The sequence below is a fragment of the Myotis yumanensis genome, unplaced genomic scaffold (genome assembly GCF_028538775.1).
Source record: "Myotis yumanensis isolate MYYU_CA2020_CCGP unplaced genomic scaffold, mMyoYum1.0.hap1 SCAF_10, whole genome shotgun sequence".
In the NCBI taxonomy this organism is placed as follows: domain Eukaryota; kingdom Metazoa; phylum Chordata; class Mammalia; order Chiroptera; family Vespertilionidae; genus Myotis; species Myotis yumanensis.
Window position 1 is genome coordinate 41,627,746 of NW_027223761.1, and position 17,986 is coordinate 41,645,731.

General features: G+C 41.5%; 2 protein-coding genes across 2 annotated transcripts; both read left to right on the plus strand.

Moving 5' to 3' along the window:
* The first annotated feature begins 7,966 nt into the window (after nt 1-7,966).
* LOC139018170 (olfactory receptor 51I2-like) lies at nt 7,967-10,927 on the plus strand. Its single transcript, XM_070426817.1, has 2 exons — nt 7,967-7,994; nt 9,924-10,927. Exon 2 carries the CDS (start codon nt 9,965-9,967, stop codon nt 10,925-10,927), a length of 963 nt encoding a protein of 320 aa, XP_070282918.1. The 5' UTR covers nt 7,967-7,994; nt 9,924-9,964.
* Nucleotides 10,928-16,014: 5,087 nt separating this feature from the next.
* On the plus strand, nt 16,015-16,981 carry LOC139018171 (olfactory receptor 51I2-like). Its single transcript, XM_070426818.1, has one exon. The coding sequence runs from the start codon at nt 16,015-16,017 to the stop codon at nt 16,975-16,977; it is 963 nt and encodes a 320-aa protein (XP_070282919.1). The 3' UTR covers nt 16,978-16,981.
* Nucleotides 16,982-17,986: the final 1,005 nt, after the last annotated feature.

The following is a 17,986-nucleotide window of genomic DNA, read 5'->3' on the forward strand; positions in this document are numbered from 1 at the left end:
ATTACATTTGATGATCAAATATAGTTACTTAATTCCCATGTTATATTGCTTCCTGTTTAACATCTGCCATTTATTTCCTCAGCCTGTGCAAATTCTCTGTTTTCTCTCTGCTGTGTGCTTAATGAGACGAATGACTATGTGTTTTGAGAGCTAACCCTCCCCTTGTTGTGGGCAACAAATCCAGATTACTCTTCATATTCTACATCCTGCTTCTTTCCAGATTACGGGAGAATAATATTTTTTTCTATTTACCTCTTGTACCTTCTCAATCGTATCTCCCTTTTTTTTTAGTGTATTTTGTATCTGTCAAACAGTTCAAGTGTTAAACTTAGCTATAAGATATAATAAAATTCTATTTTAAATGTTGCTAAGTGTTATGCCTATTGCTTTTATATTTATAGAATGCTATAAACTCCGATTGAAGATACAAGAGGTTTTCTAGTCTTCTTTCCCACCAGTGCAGGAATCCTGATAGGTACCATTTGTATGACTGTAAAGATGCTAATGCGTCTTTTCTCAGGATCTGATGAAAAGCTGAAATCTGACTGCAGTCCTTGGGCCTATGTTTTCCCTCAGTAGCTTCACTGAACAAACCTTGGGTGGGGGACTTGGGTGGAGAAACCATGGAGGAGATTTCAACCTTTGAGCTCTTGCTTAAGAGGAGGGATCCTCGGAGCATTCAACTGGGATTTCCTGCTCAGAGCAGTAAAGTCATGCAGCCAATCAATGAGCTAGATCAGGACTGAGGGAAAGAGAGAGAATGGAAGAAAGAGGTAACTTCCCTAAAGAAACAAAGAGATGCCCATGCTCTGTGAAAGTGGAGATTCAGGTATTTGGCCTCACTCCAAATAATGAGGTCCCCAACCTCCATCTGTTTCTGTCTTCCTGTGCATTACTATATCTCAGTTAAACCCTCCTGTCTACTTCCATATGCCTAAGAGCATGGTCAAACAGACAATTTAATAAAGTGTGTATCTCTTGCTCTCAAATTCCTCACTGTGTCCCACCACAGTCCAACATATTCATATTCTATTTCTGTCTTTCCTATCCTTTCTGCTGCCCTACAATTTTTATTTTTAAAAAGCCGTCTGAAGACTTGTATGCCAATATTCATAGCAGCGCTATTTACAATAGTCGAAAAGTGGAAATAACCCAAGTGTTCATCAACAGCTGAACAGATAAACAAAATGTGGTATACACGTATAATGGAATATTGTTCAACCATAAAAAAGGAACAAAATTCTGATACATGCTCCAAAATGGATGAACTCTGAGAACATTATGCTAAGTGAAATAAGCTAGACACAAAAGGACAAATATTGTATGACTCCACTTATGTAAGGTATAGAAAATCGGCAAATCCATAGAGACAGAAAGCTGAATAGAGGTTACCAGGGGCTGAAGGGAGGGGAGGATGAAGAGTTACTATGTAATGGGTACAGAATTTCAGTTTGGGTGATGAAAAAGTTGTAGAAATGGATAGTGGTGATGGTTGCACAACAATGTGAATATACTTAACCCCGCTGGGTATTATACTTAAAAATTTTTAAATAAATTTAAAAGTTAAATGATAAATTTTATGTTATATGTTTTACTACAATACTTACCAAAGAAAGAATATAAACTATTTCCTTATCAATGTTATGCCAAGAACATGTTGAAATGATTGTACTAGTATTTTGGATATATTGGACTAATGAAAATATATTATTTAAAGTTCTTTTTTCTTTATTGATTAAGGTATTACACATGGTCCTTATCGCCCCATTACGCCCCCACCCCCCACCCAGCCCCCCACTCATGCCCTCACTCCCCTGGTGTCTGTGTCCATTGGTTATGCTTATATTCATGCATACAAGTCCTTTGGTTGATCTCTCACCCTAACCCCCACACTCCCCTACCTTGCCTCTAAGGTTTGACAGTCTGATCCATGCTTCTCTGTCTCTGGATCTGCTTTTGTTCATCAGTTTATGTTGTTCTCTATATTCCACAAATGAGTGAGATCTTGTGATATTTATCTTTCTCTGACTGGCTTATTTCACTTAGCATAATGCTCTCTGGTTCCATCCATGCTGTTGCAAATGGTAAGAATTCCTTCTTTTTTTGACCTAACCGGTTTGGCAGAGCGGATAGAGTGTTGGCCTGCGGACTCAAGGGTCCCAGGTTCGATTCCGTTCAAGGGTATGTACCTGGGTTGCCGGCACATCCTCGGTAGGGGGCGTGCAAGAGGCAGCTGAATGGATGTTTCTAACTCTGTATCACTCTCCCTCTCCCTTCCTCTGTAAAAAATCAATAAAATATATATTTTTAAAAAAAGAATTCCTTCTTTTTTACTGCAGGTAGTATAGTGGCCTAGAGAGGATGATATTTAATCCCTTACATTACTGGGAGACATAGCCCTGGGATGGGATTTGGGAGCTCTGAGCTATTATTTCTGTTCTGCCACTAGGTGAGTGACCTTGTCTAGTGGATGTAATCTCTGAGCATTAAGAAGCCATAAACAGTTCCAAAGGGCCTGTAAGGCTAAAACCCTTCAAGGACCCCTTCCCTGAGGCCACACCAGCTGTTTTCCCAAACATGGTACCTACCAACTCAATCTCCTACTCGCTGAATCTACCACTTAAGGCTCTTTCCAGAAACCAATCCTGCTCTCAAAGATTGGGGATTGCCCACCCCAGGAGTAGTCACAGGCTCTATTAAAAGGAAGCCCAGTCCAACAGAAAGAGCAGACAGTTCTGTGACTTTGAAGTCAATGCATCCTCTGTGCAGCTTGTTATCCTCATCTGTTTATTAGGGATGATAACGGTACTTACCCATCAGTGTTTTATGAGAACTGTATACAATCATCCATGTAAAATACTTGGGATAGTATTTAGTACAAAGTATGTAGTCAATAAGTATTCGTTATTATTGCTTCCATGGGGGAGGCAAGTGATAATCCCTGCCTGACAGGATATTGGAAGAACAGAAATGTGTGTTCTGATATGACAAGCAAGCCACACAGAGTTTGTTTTTAAATCACTCATTGAGTCACATTAACCTGGAAGTGTGGAACTTAAAAACTGGCCTTTCCCCTCTTATCCGCCCCCACCCCCCCACCCCGGGTCTTACACACACCAGTACCAGGTCTGAGGTTGGGGGATGGGGAAAGGAAGGGAGTAGTATAGTGGATGAAAGAGGTGGGATTTAAATAGGATTGAAATGACTGAGCTTATGCACTAGAGGATGAAGACCAACAGAAAGATCATAGTTTTCAAAGCTGTTCCAGAAAAACGTCACTGTATTCCAGAAGATGACAAACTAAAGTGGGGTATGGCCATTGTCTATTCCTTGTTCACATGAACCAGGGTTCTGAGAGAGTGTTTGCCTTCTGGTTCCCATTGGTCAGGAAGAGCTTCTAGGAGGATACCCTCTGGGTGCTTGAGAGCTGAGTTAACTAATAGAGGTGGTCCCAGGCAGGCAGCCACTGTGCTGCTATGAGAGAACTCTGGGTCTCAGGCAATTGCTCATCAGAGTGAGTATATCTTTCCCAGTGAAAAAGTGTCTCCAGGGACTGAAGACCAAAAAACACTGTCCCATTCCCAGCCATGTTTATGTTGGCCTGGTCAGTGAACAGCACTAGTTTAGGTAGCCAAGTCCCCTTGAGAGTCAGAGTCTGAGTGAGGTTGCCCCATAAGTAGAACAGTACATCCCCCAGTAATTTCATTGAGGCTTCCATCTCAGTAGTACATCATTTATCCCAAACTGGATTAACAAAAATAAGGACAGAACATATTTTTTTTGTTTCTAGTAAGAGAGCTCTCCCTAGCCTTTTTTATAATTGAAGGCAAGATTTACTCTCAGTATATGTTTATGAACAGAGATTACCAGCATCACATTTTTTAGTTTCTTTCCCACAATGATCACCACCAATTCTTTAGCTGGTGCCAAAAGTCATGCCTAGTAGTCATTTCTTTGATGTCATCTAATGTTAAATATTCAAAAATCATTTCAGTGTTCCAGGCCCTGTAAAAGGTGAAGAGAATCCAAAAATAAAGAATAGACGGTATTGTAGTGAGTGTTGTGGACGAAAGGGACCACATGCTAACCTGACAAGCTCAGGGAAGGCCTGCATGGCAGTCTTGCAAACTCAGAGACCTAAAGTAACCGATAGATCCTCCCTTCTCCCAACTGGTGGGCGGAGTATGACGTAACCTGCAGCCCGGAAATACTTGAGCGACTAACCATGTACCTTATATGGACTATACACTGGACCACCAATCCACACCTGCTAAATATCCTAAACCCTTGTTCCTATATGGACCATAAATTAAGCCACCAATCATTGTGCGCCGAGTACACTAAGCCCCCCACCCCTTCCCATTCTGCCCCTCAAAAGGCGTGCCCACCTCTGCGCGTGCTGCTGTTCTCCCCCTGCGAGACAGCCGGCAGGTCCATCTCCTCTAATAAAGCCTGTAGTCCTGGTTTTCGGCCTCTGTCTGATCTTTCAGTAACCACAAGGGATGGTCTGAAATTAAACTTTAACTAAAAGCAGTTATGGTGGGCAGTTACGTCCTAGGCCAGTATTTTCACTGACAAGGTTAACCTTTACCTTAACTGAGCCTATCTGTGTTTTTGCATCTATGATAACATACCCTTGAAATGTCTGGGTAACTTGTAACTTCTGGACCCCAAATGTGTTGGGCTCCAGGACAGATACCACAAATTCCTTCATTATCATGTTAATTGTTCCTGCACCCACCTAAGTATGTGTCCATCATTTTACTTTTTATCCAATCCCAGGGGTTTCCCCACTTTGCTTTCTCCCGCCTCTCTAGTCTATCACCAATGGATTTCATGTAATTCACCCAAGTCCCTTTCCTTTGATTGCAATGTATAAATACAAATGTAACCCGTCATTCTCCAGAGCATTACTTCAATTCCTTGAGGTTCTGCTTCCCAGCATATGTCAACAGTTTGGCTCAAATAAACTCACAAAAAATTCTTTACAGGTTTCAATAGTTTTTTTGCGTTAAGTGTCAAATAGAATCCAAAAGATAAGAGATAATAAGTGTTAGCAAGGGTATGGAGAAAAGGAAACCCTGTGTACTGTTGGTGAGAATGTCATTGGAGAAACCACTGTAGAAAATATCAAAGGTCCTCAAAAAAAAAAAAAAAAATACCATATGATTCAGCAATCCCAGCTTTGTCTGGGTATATATCCAAAGGAACTGAAATCATTATCTCAAAGAGATATCTATACTCCCATATTAAGTGCAGCATTATTCACAACAGCCCAGATATTGGAAACCACCTAAGTGTCTGTCGATAAACAAATGGATAAAGCAAATGTGATATATGTGTTATACAATAGTCAGCCTTAAAACAAAAAAGGAAATCCTGCCATTTACGACCAGATGAATGAATCTGAAAGACATTGTGCTAAGTGAAATAAACCAAACAGAGAAAGACAAATACTGCATGGTATCACTTCCGTGTGGAATACGTCTCTGCCTTAGGTGAGTCCAATAGGCTTCCACTCCTCCTGCAGGAGCGGGATCTCCTTCGCACACGGTCTAAGTGTAACTGGACAATCAATGGGTCAGGGCTGCCTGTCACTACTTGAGCCAATTGAGCAGAGACAGGGTTGAACCGTATATGAGCGCTTATTCCAATAATGCCAGCAGCATGGGAGAGCAGCCGGTCATCCACAAAAATCTGCTCTTTCCCCCCTCCCCCCACCATAAATCAGCTGCTTATATTGGTTAGAAGGAGGAAGATTACATGGGGAAGGAAGCAAAAGGGATAAGAATGGGTATGCAAAATGGGCAGTTTACAGGCAATGTGGGCTGGGAGTTTGCAAAGACCTGCAGGTATGCAAAGGGCTGGGGGATTCAAAGGGCTGATGACTCTGGTTTCTGCAACAAGCTTGCTAATCTTTCCATCATAACAGGCAGCTCCTGGATGTGGAGGATGGGCTGAATTTCCAGGTGAGCTTCCAGGTCCCAGCCAGGTTGGAATGAGCTTTCTTTAATCAGAACAAAACAATTAGTTATAAGATTAAAAAAAAATTCTAAGGATCTAATGTTTAATGTGATTATGAGAGTTAATAATTCAATATTGTTTAATTGAAATTTGCTGAGAATAGAACTTAAATAGTCTCAGAAAATAAAGATAAATATGTGAAGTGATGAATATGTAATTGACTCAGTGGTGGGAATCTTTTCACAGTGTATAGGTACATAAAATCATCACATTGTACACTTCAAGTATATCACAACTTTATTTCTTACTTATACCTCAATGCATGCATAAATTAACTCAAAATTGATCACTGACCTAAATGTAAAAAAATTTTTAATGTGAGTATAAATCTAAAACCTTTAGAAAAATATGGGAGAAACTCTTCAGGATCCACGGCAAAGCTTTCTTAGTATTGACACCAAAAGCATAATTTATTTAAGAAAATTTTCATAAATTGAGCTTCATTGCCATTAAAACCTGTTGCTATATCGAGATTCAATTAAGAGGATTAAAAGACCACCTACAGAATGGGAGAATATATGTATACACAAAATTTTCCTTAAGAGGGAAAATGTAGACAGGCTAGACCCAGTCCAGCTGGGAAAGTGCAATCAAAGTCGAAGAGAAGTCAAATGGGTCCATAGAAAACAGCTCCGGGTCAATGACCTTAGTCCAAATTGATTTATGAAACATCTGAGGCCACAGCTATTTTGGGGGTGAAGAAAGAGCAGAGACAGGCCTTGTATGTGTGAGAAATAGAACAAGAATTAGAACCCATGTCTGACTGGCTCTGTAGTTCTGATGAGGAAAATAAGACTTCTTTTTTTTGGTGGCCTAGCAGCCTGACTCTGTACCTAGTTAATCAGTATCCCTAATGCACTGTCTTGTTAACCTATAATCAAGTCACTGCCCCTTCCTTAATTACCTGGTCTTGCAAGAACTGTTTACCTAAATACTCACATTTTACAGAGGCCATAAACCATGACCCATACACAACCCCCAGAAGAGGTTATCAGCGCTGGTGCCAGGCCAGGCCTTTAGGTGTGGTCTCACGGCCCCCATCACGGGGCTTTTTGCAAAGCCCTCAAAAGGTCTGGAAGTCTTATCCATATTTGGGGGACAAAGAAACGAAAGGGTATAAAGAGAAAGCTTTCTCCATATTGGCTTGCTCGGGATTTGAAAACAGGCTCCCCTGAGTCATGGTACTAATACATCTGGAAATAAATGGGTTTATCCTGAATTTCGGAGTATTCCTGTGTATTTTTCGGTTGCCTGGTAAATTCTGTAACAGTTCATGTTCTTTTCACTGTCCATGTCCCCCCCTCCCCCTCTTGCACCTGCCTGATTCATTAGGTCAGTCCTAGGCTAGAAGTGTGGGCACAATCTTTGTCAGCCCAAGTCTGGAGCTATAAGCCCAGAGTCCTGGTGTCTGTACCAGATTGAGGGCTGAGTTTTTAGGACAGTGTCTGTGGGCCTTTCAGAAGTCTGCTCCCTCTCGACCTCCTCTAGGAAGCTTTCCCTGACTCCCTCAGCCTGGGTTAGGCCAGCACTTCTAGGCTCCCAACACATCACTCTATATCCCTACCCACTACAAAGACCGGGAACTCCTGTAGGACTCGTCCTGAAGCCTCACCAGGAATGTTGTCCTGGAAAGATTTCAAATGCAGATGGGCCTTTGAAGCTGATAATCTCTGAATATCATCATTTAAACCTCGTGGGGTATTGTAGAGTCTGTGATTCTGTCTCTCTTTCACACTTAGTGTTTACTTCCTCTACACAATTCCCCTGATTCCAAAGACTTCCCAACTTTTTTATTCCCCAGGAACCTGAGTGGAGTGTTTCCTCTGTGGCCCAAACCTCGCCTTCCCTGGAGATTGGGCACTGCTGCTGAGGCGTCTCTGCGCACTGGGATAAAACAAGTCCTCTGCCACAAAGACATCCTGGACTTCTGCAGCATGTGGAGTGTCAGAGCAGCCTGGGAAACAGCCAGGGTGAGTAACTGGGGCCCCAACACACCTGCCTCTTCACTTCTTAGATGGGTGACTGCCAGCACCTTAGCCTCAGATGGAGGTATCAGTGGGCAGGTCTGGAAATAATGCAGAGAAGAAGAAAAACCAGTCTTGGACAATAAAAGAGACAGTGGTCTCATCCCTTGCTTGAAAAAAAAGGGGTGGGGGGGGGGGGGGCGGCCTGAGGAGGCTGCCTAGCTGAGGCTCAGAGAGTTACGGGTCAGAGATGAACTGGAATCCCAGACCACATTCTGGGGAGAGAAGAGAAGGAGTGGATGAGACAATGTGTCAAGTCTTCTTCCCATCTGGCATATTCATCAGTTATTTTTATTTTATTTATTTTTGTTGACACTATTACAGATGTCCCTATTTCCACCCCCTTTCTCACCTCCATGCATCCCTCACATCCCCCTTCCCTTTGGCCACCACCTCACTGTTGTCTGTGTCTGCATTATGCGTATATGTTCTTTGGCTAATCCCTTCACCTTCCCCCTCCCATCAGACAGCTATCAGTCTGTTCCTTGTATCCAGGCATCTGTTTCTATTTTGTTCATCATTTTATTTTGTTCATTAGATTCCAGATTATTTTTATACTCTAATATCAAAAAAATTTAATTTGGGCCCTAACTGGTTTGGCTCAGTGGATAGAGCATCGGCCTGTGGACTGAAAGGTTCCAGGTTCGATTCCGGTCAAGGGCATGTACCTTGGTTGCGGGCACATCCCCAGTAGGGGGTGTGCAGGAGGCAGCTGATCGATGTTTCTCTCTCATTGATGTTTCTAACTCTCTATCCCTCTCCCTTCCTCTCTGTAAAAAATCAATAAAATATTTTTTTTAAGTTTAATTTGGTTAATCATTTTCTTATTTAGGAAAATTTTGGACAGAAACTTTTTTTCTCTTTCCTGAATAATTCTTTATTTCCAAAAGTATTTTCACATATCTGTAACTTCTTTTATCCCTTTGAGTTTTTACAAAATACATCCGCTCAAATTCTATTGGCCTTCCCTGCTTGCTGCTCATCTTTGAATGGGGTGAGTTCCACCAGAGCTTCATATTTGCTCAAAATAGTATCTGAGAGAGAAGGAATGGAGGATGCTAAACTGATACTACGGGCAACTTTATTTCCTTTTAAAGTCTTCAACCAGAATATGCATAATCCTCTGCTCTAGAAGCAACCCCCACACACCTAAATTAAAAGAAAAGAAAAAAAAAAAGAGTCATTCCTACCTTCAGAGCAAGCCCATGACATTGGCTAAATATGGTATAACTGAACACCCCAGTGTTCAGACTAAAATTCTTTTTGCTCACAGACCTATTTTTGGTGGTTGCTAAAGAAATCTCTGCTAAAAGGTATTTGGTGGCAGTTTCTCGTATGTTGTTTTATTAATCTATGTGTGAAGAGATCAGTGTTTCACACTATGAAATGATACTTTTATAGTCAATAAGTTAAAATATAGTTATTAACTAGCTTGCTTTTAGATGCAGCATTTTGTTATATTAAATATATTGGGGTAACACTGGTTAATAACATCAGATAAATTCCAGATGTACAACTTTATAATGCAGTGTCAGTATATTCCATTATGTGCTAACCATCTCAAGTCCTTCCATCATCCTATATTTGACCCATTTTACCTTCTTCATCCTCCACACACCCTTCTTCCCCTCTGGTAACCGTCATTCTATTGTCTGAATCTATGAATTTGTTTGTTTGTTATTTGTCTATTTGTTGCATTATGATTTATATCCCACATATTGGGGATGGGAGGGGGGGAGACAAGGACCATAAGATTGCAGTATATTTTTAAATCTATACCTTTTATATTTGGTATTGTTTGTGAACCCAGTCACTTAATATTAGAATTGGGGTGTTTCCATTAATTTTGTCATATCTCCTTATTTTTCTGCCCAGTTTCAGATCACATCTTTCAAGAGTTAATCTGTCCTCCAAAGATGCTTCATTCCCAGTCTTATGTCAACATCTCCTTCTTCCAGCCAGCTTCCTTCGTGATGATTGGCATCCCAGGGCTGGAGGCCATTCATGGCTGGATCTCCATTCCCTTCTCCTGCATGTACACTGTGGCCCTCACTGGAAACTGCCTCATCCTCCTGGCTGTGAGGAGGACTCCCAGCCTGCACCAGCCCATGTACTACTTCCTGTCCATGCTGGCCCTCACTGATGTGGGTCTCACCTTGTCCACAATGCCCACCACCCTGGCTGTGCTCTGGTTTGACCATCGTCTCATCGCCTTCAATGCCTGCCTGGTGCAGATGTTCTTCCTCCACTCCTTCTCTGTGGTGGAGTCCTCGGTGCTCCTGGCCATGTCATTTGACCGCTTTGTGGCCATCTCCAACCCCCTGCGCTATGCAGCTGTCCTCACAAACAATGTCATCATCAGAATTGGACTGGCCGTTGTGGCTAGAGCCACTGTGTCCCTCTTCCCAGTACCCTTCTTACTGAAGCGACTGAATTTTTGCCGTGGCAAGATGCTCCTGTCCCATTCATTCTGTTTCCATGCTGATGTCATGAAAAAGGCCTGTGCTGACATTACTGTGAACATCCTTTATGGACTGTATGTAGTTCTGTCCACGGTGGGTGTAGACTCCCTGCTTATTGTGCTATCTTATACCCTGATTCTTCATACAGTGATTGGTCTGGCTTCTCCCAAAGAACGCATTCGGGCCCTCAACACTTGTGTTTCTCATATCTTAGCTGTTCTGGTTTTCTACATCCCAGTCATAGGCGTATCCATGATCCACCGCTTTGGAAGGCACCTGCCTCAAATTGTACATGCTCTTATTGCCTATGTGTACCTGGTAGTGCCCCCTGTACTTAACCCCATCATCTACAGTGTGAAATCCAAGCCCATCAGGGAGGCCATGCTCAGAGTGCTGAGGGAGAAGTGGCAAGGCTGATGAAACCAAGAATCAGCCACAGAGTCTGAGGAAAACATGGCCAAACAGTCATATCTTATGTCCAGAAAACCCTTGTATAGAGCCTTGACCCAGATACATAATCAAGAGTATGGCAGGCAATTGGAAACCCTTAGACTGATGGGTGAGAACAGTCTTGATTTTTTTCTGCACTCATTAATTTCAGCTATTTTATTCAGTGTTTACTTGTGTAAGAATCTGTGCTCATTACTAGATATATTAAAATGAACTGTGCACAATCTCTCCCCTTCTTTGGAGGACAGAGGCTTGTAAATACACAACTAAAACCAAGTGTAATGAGGCTGCAATAGGTACACAGTAAGTGCTGGGGGGACCTCAAAGAGGGTTTACTGCCTTGTTGAGACTAAATCAGAAAGCGAACAGGTAAGAAGGAGGCTGAAAGGTGAGGAGCAGTTAGTCAGGCAGAAAAGGTGGGCAAGGGGAAGGCACACCTAGTAAAGAGGGGGCGGGGAACTGAGGTGTGGAATTATTTGGTTTGCTTGCATAAAGGTGAATAGGCATATATGGCTCAAAATTTGTGTGAGTCTTGGAGGAAGAACAGGAGATGAGCTAAGGATGATGGGCAGTGGTGAGGCTTCTTGGGTCTTTCAGACCTGATTGAAACATTTGTCCTTTGTTCTTTGTTTAAAAGTCAGGCAAGGAGCCTGAACCGGTTTAGCTCAATGGATAGACCATCAGCCTGTGAATCTATGGGATACAAGTTCAATTCCTATCAAGGGCACCTACCTCAGTTGCAGGCTCCTCCCCTGCCCCAGCCCTGGTCAGGCCACATTCAAGAGGCAACCAATGAATGTGTTTCTATCTTTCCCTCTCTCATCCACACTCTCTAAAAATCAATGGAAAAATATTCTTTTTTTTTTTTTTTTAAAGTATATTTTATTGATTTTTTACAGAGAGGAAGGGAAAGAGATAGAGAGTTAGAAACATCGATGAGAGAGAAACATCCATCAGCTGCCTCCTGCACACTCCCCACTGGGGATGTGCCAGCAACCCAGGTAAATGCCCTTGACCGGAATCAAACCCGGGACCCTTCAGTCCGCAGGCTGACGCTCTATCCACTGAGCCAAACCGGTTTTGGCAGGAAAAATATTCTTGTGTAAGGATTTAAAATATATATAGAAGTCAGGCATGGAAATGCTATTACATTGTAAAATGTTGCACCAGTTTAACTGTGTCTATTGGATTGAAAAGGTAAAAGTGGAAGAGAAAAAGAATGCAAGGAAAACATTTTGGGAGTTGTTTTGTAAGAGTCTAGAAAAAAAAGACAATGGAAGCTAAAATTATGAGTGTCAAAAGTCATGGAAAAAATGTAGATTTTTAAAAATTACATCTCTGTATTTCCTTATAACTCTCCTTGGCAATACACATAGCCCACACATTCCCATTGCTCAGGAAAACATAAGCACAGAGCCTCCTTTGTGACCTGTAGCTCAGACATCCCTGGGGAGCAGCAACTCACTAAGGCATCCAGCCAGTGGCATAAAGGTAACATCTTAGTTGCAGAGTTTTCTTGGGCTCCTTCAGAATGTGGACAGGCAGAGACGGCTGCAACAACAAGCAGGGTGAGTAACTTGAGGCTCAGGCACAGTCCCATCTATATTATTTAGAAGAATGGGGTCCAGGTTAGTGAGTCTGACATCCGCTCTCTGTCAGCTGCTGCCATGTGCAGGACAGATGGTGGATGAGCCGATGGCAGAAGCTGGAAGAGAAGTAAGGAGGTCTATTTAGGGTCATAGACCTCCATGGATGTCAGGTCTATGGCCCCAGAAAAGGGAACAGGAAGTGAAGAAGGCTACTCTCCTGAAGCACAGAGATTTCTCATCAGATAATTATCAGAAACCCAGACTCTGTGTCCAAGCAAATTACTACCCCTTTGTTTCTCTAATTGGGGCCACAGTCTGAGGTTATCTTAAGATCCCATCCAAGATAGCATCAGCCAGTGACCTGAATGCTTGGTGTCTCAACCCTCACTATGAGATTGTCCTTCAATTCTTCCAATTAAAAAGAGCCTTTTAGAAAAGCATTTGGCTTATATGTATTTTAAAAATAATTACCACCATATAGCATTAGATACTACCTCCATCATATAACATATTTACCATTTCTGATTTGTGAAAAAAGAAAAGTACTTGGCTTGGGGTAAAGAAATCATGATTGTTTCTACGTATCTTAACTTTCCCAGACACACCCAGTCACAAGGTAACAGAATCTTAGAGTAGTAAAATGGAGATGATTTCATTCCTGGGGGAAACTTACAATTTTTAAATATCTTTGACCTTTTACTGTCCTGGAGATAATAATATAAAGCCAAACCTAATCTGATTTCCAGGTTTAAGTGAGTGCTTTGGGACTTCACAGGAATCAGAAAACATGGCAATCCAACGGTGCTACCAAAATGGGCATTTTAGTAAAAACACACACCAAAAAAATCCTGTCCTTTTATCACACAGAATCCCTTCCCAATGCCAGGCCCCTCATAAGACTGTAATAGTCACAAAACATAAAAAGGAAAGAGCCATCATCTGGATACCAGGGGAAAATTAGCTTGATTGTATAAAAGTTGTCCCTAATTTTTGGCAACTTGTCTTAAATGGTGCTCTATAATTTCACCCTTGTGAGCTCTAAGGTTCTTGTAATATTCAGCTTAACTTAGCATTTGGATCCTTCCAACACGGCCAAGAGCAATAGATCACACAAATATCTAACAGTTCATCAGACCTACAGAACAACTAGACAAGTTCTAACCTATGGGATTGAGGATTTGTGAATTACTCAATAATAGATAAATCAATACAGAATAAAAGAAAAAGAACTGTGATATTCATCCCAGGTAAAAATCAATCCTCATATTTCTGCAAGTTACATAGAGAGGGCAGAATTCACCTGCGATTCTGCTTTAAACTACCAATAACAGGGAGTATTTCCTGATTGGTCCTATGAAAACCCAAATAAGAATGGATAAAAATAAATATCACTTGTATTAATCTGAAAGAGCCACTAGTCTTTACTTTATACAAACAACATAGTATAAATTATGAACAAACATATGCATCTAAGAGATGCTGTACTACGAGTTGGGATGGAAGGGAACTAGATTAAAGAGTAGGGAGTTTTCATTCAGCTCTTCATTTTCTTGTTCATTCATTGATAGTAACTGAAAAAAAAGAGGACAGAAATTATATAATCATCAAAATGAAAAAAATGAGATCTAATGAGGTTTCTGAAGAAATGTGATTTGGATTAGTGACAATAAATAGTAAAAATGAGAAGATGAATAGCACGATGACTGGCTCCGTAGGAAGAACTCAAAAGCTCACTATGACAGAGGGGTAAGCAGGAGATTTTTAGAGAAAAAGGAAGCGGTTTTATTTTGAGGGCCTCAAGTCATGTCACCATGGAACATGCAAAGAGAACAAGCTCATTCAGATCATCTGGTCCAACCAGCTCCGCACTTTACTAATCTCCAGCATCTAGTACTGTCCATGGCCTATACAGGCAGTATAAGACTTCAAAGTGATTAAGCCAAATAGACCTTAATTCTGATTTTGAATTTTCAAACAAACAACCAAAAATGAGAAGTCTAATATCTGGAACACGAGAGATAGTCAATGATTGATAAATTAATAAATGTATTTGCCCAGCATCAAACACTAAAATTAGAACATACCCCACTGATCACTATAGGTGCCTGCATTTATGTCTTTGATTCATGTTTTCAGTTGGTGTCTGTAGAAATTCTAACTTTGGGTCCTTGGCCCTGCAGCTGTGGACCTCCAGCTAGAGCAGATGTCAGTGCTGAGTGATTTACAGGGATGCACATTCAAGGGCAAGTCAAGGCCTCAATTGAATGTGGGAAGGGGCTGAACAAAGCGTTTGCTGGTATTGTAAAGTTGTGGGGAATGCTAAATAAATGGAGTGAGGGGTGATTCCTAAAAAGGTAATGTGTAGCCTGGGTTACACTGGCATCCAGTGACCCTGGCTGATATTCTCTGGGCAAGGCATATTTGACAGCATATTTTTTAAATTTGTATTTATTGATTTGAGAAAGAGAGAGCCACTATGGGGGGTGGGGGGAACAGTGATCTGTTGTTTCACTTATTTATGCACTAATTGGTTGCTACTTCTATGAGTCCTTACACGGAATCAAACCTTGGTGTATCAGAATGATGCTCTAACCAACTGAGCTACCCAGCTAGGGCTGAACTCATTTATTTAAGTGTCCTCAGTGACCTGGGGAAAATCAACTGTCTCTTCATTTACCAAAACTAACCTAGTACTTATTCTCATTTTCATCCTGGGACTTTATCATTACTGGGACTTGATTAAAAGAGAATGTCCTAGGATTTGTACTCAGACCCCTCAAACACAAAAAGATCTGAAGTTCTAATAAACTGGTCCAAGGGAAAGCTCTCACCCTATGGTGGGCTACATAATTTCTCTCCTTTCACATTAGCTAAAATATTTCCCTTCTCTATCAGCAAGGTAATTGTAAGACAACAGTGAGAAAACTATGTGAAAGCACTTAGAAACACTGCAAAATGCAGCGTTAATAAAATAATGGTAACGACCAAGACAAAGGCTATGACGATGATGAAGATGATGATGATGACGATGATGAAGATGATGATGATAATGATGATGATGGTGTTAATGATTATTTAGACAGTACTATATATATTAAAATAGATTAATAAACATCACTTTATTGAATGAAGACTCTGCATGGTAAGGTAAAAATAGCATAGAACTTATATTTAGAAACAACTAAATTCTAAATCCATTTCAGTCACTTATTTTCTGGTAATCATGAAGAAGTTAAACTACCCCCTACATTTTATATTTGTTTTGAGGACATATTCACTAATGTATGCATATTTTTATAACTACTTATAATACAAAGTAAGAACTGAGAAATGGGAAATAATTCATTTAAAAGACTATACAGCATAAATAAATGTTTTCCTAATGACAGGTGCCCTGTCGATGTCTTTTCTCTGCCCAGATTGAAGAGGTCACATCTTTCTGGAGACCTCTTCTGCCTTCCAAGGATGCTCTCTTCCCAATCCTATGTCAATATCTCCTTCTTCCAGCCAGCTTCCTTCCTGATGATTGGCATCCCAGGGCTGGAGGCCATTCATGGCTGGATCTCCATTCCCTTCTCCTGCATGTACACTGTGGCCCTCACTGGAAACTGCCTCATCCTCCTGGCTGTGAGGAGGACTCCCAGCCTGCACCAGCCCATGTACTACTTCCTGTCCATGCTGGCCCTCACTGATGTGGGCCTCACCTTGTCCACAATGCCCACCACCCTGGCTGTGCTCTGGTTTGACCATCGTCTCATCGCCTTCAATGCCTGCCTGGTGCAGATGTTCTTCCTCCACTCCTTCTCTGTGGTGGAGTCCTCGGTGCTCCTGGCCATGTCATTTGACCGCTTTGTGGCCATCTCCAACCCCCTGCGCTATGCAGCTGTCCTCACAAACAATGTCATCATCAGAATTGGACTGGCCGTTGTGGCCCGTGCTACGTTCTCTCTCTTCCCATTGCCATTCCTGCTTAAACGTTTGAACTTCTGCCCTAACAAGATCCTCTTATCTCACTCATTCTGTTTTCATCCTGATATAATGAGAAGAGCCTGTGCTGATATCACCATCAACATCTGCTATGGACTTTTTGTGGTTGTGTCCACTGGGGGCATAGACTCCCTGCTCATCATCCTGTCCTACACTCTCATCCTGTGCACAGTCCTTGGGCTGGCCTCTCCCCGGGAGCGCATCCGGGCCCTCAACACTTGTGTCTCACACATCCTTGCTGTCTTTGTCTTCTTCATCCCAGGCATCACTATGTCCATGATCCATCGTTTTGGAAGGCACCTGCCTCACATTGTACATGCCCTGGTTGCCTATGTGTACCTGATGGTGCCCCCTGTGCTCAACCCCATCATCTACAGTGTGAAATCCAAGCCCATCAGGGAGGCCATGCTCAGAGTGCTGAGGGGAAAGGGCCAAGGCTGATGAAACTATGAAATACAACAGGGTTGGGTACCATAAAAGACACTTGCTATAGCCTCACAGAAACCTGCTACCCTTGGCGATCACTGAAAGTTCCTAGTCTATGCTAATACAGTGGGAAGACCATCAGGCTTCTTCCTATTACAAATTTATGTTCACCATTTGCTTTGTACTGGAAGCAGTGCCAAGATTAAAAACTGAGAAATATGCCCTGTCCGGTTTGGCTCAGTGGATAGAGCGTCGGCCTGCAGACTCAAGGGTCCCAGGTTCGATTCTAGTCAAGGGCATGTACCTTGGTTGCAGGCACATCCCCAGTAGGAAGTATGCAGGAGGCAGCTGATCGATGTTTCTCTCTCATCGATGTTTCTAACTCTGTATCCCTCTTCCTTCCTCTCTGTAAAAAATCAATAAAATATAAAAAATAAATAAATAAAATAAAAACTGAGAAATATATAAAATGTGGTCTTCTCCAGAAACTCACAATTTTGTGCCAAGACATGTATATACACAACTAGAATACAGATTTATAAGTATCATAATAAAGTTCTTTGCAAGAAATTACTAAAGACTGCAAATTAGTAGTTGCCAGATCTTGCCTAGAAAGATTGGACAAACCTCTACAAGGAAGAGGATGCTTTTCATTTCATCTTGGAAAAAAATGTAGGATGGTGTGTTTTTTTCCCCAGGCAACATAGGCATTGAGTAAAAAAGAGAAAAAAGTAGGGGGGGGGGGGGAATGAGAAATATAAAAAAAGGCTTCATATTTTGAAAAAGTACATGTGTTTGTGGAAAGATGAGCATTTCTGCACTTTTTTACATCTCTACCACTTGTTATATCTTAACCATTATGACTGTGGCATAGGGTTTAAAGAGGGAGTGGTAGGGGATAAAGTCAGAAAGATAGATTTAAAAGACTGCACATACTATACTAAGTAATTTGGTTTGTATCTAATACATACAAATTATTTATTAAATATTTTTACTATAAAATAACTTAGAAATATGAATTGCA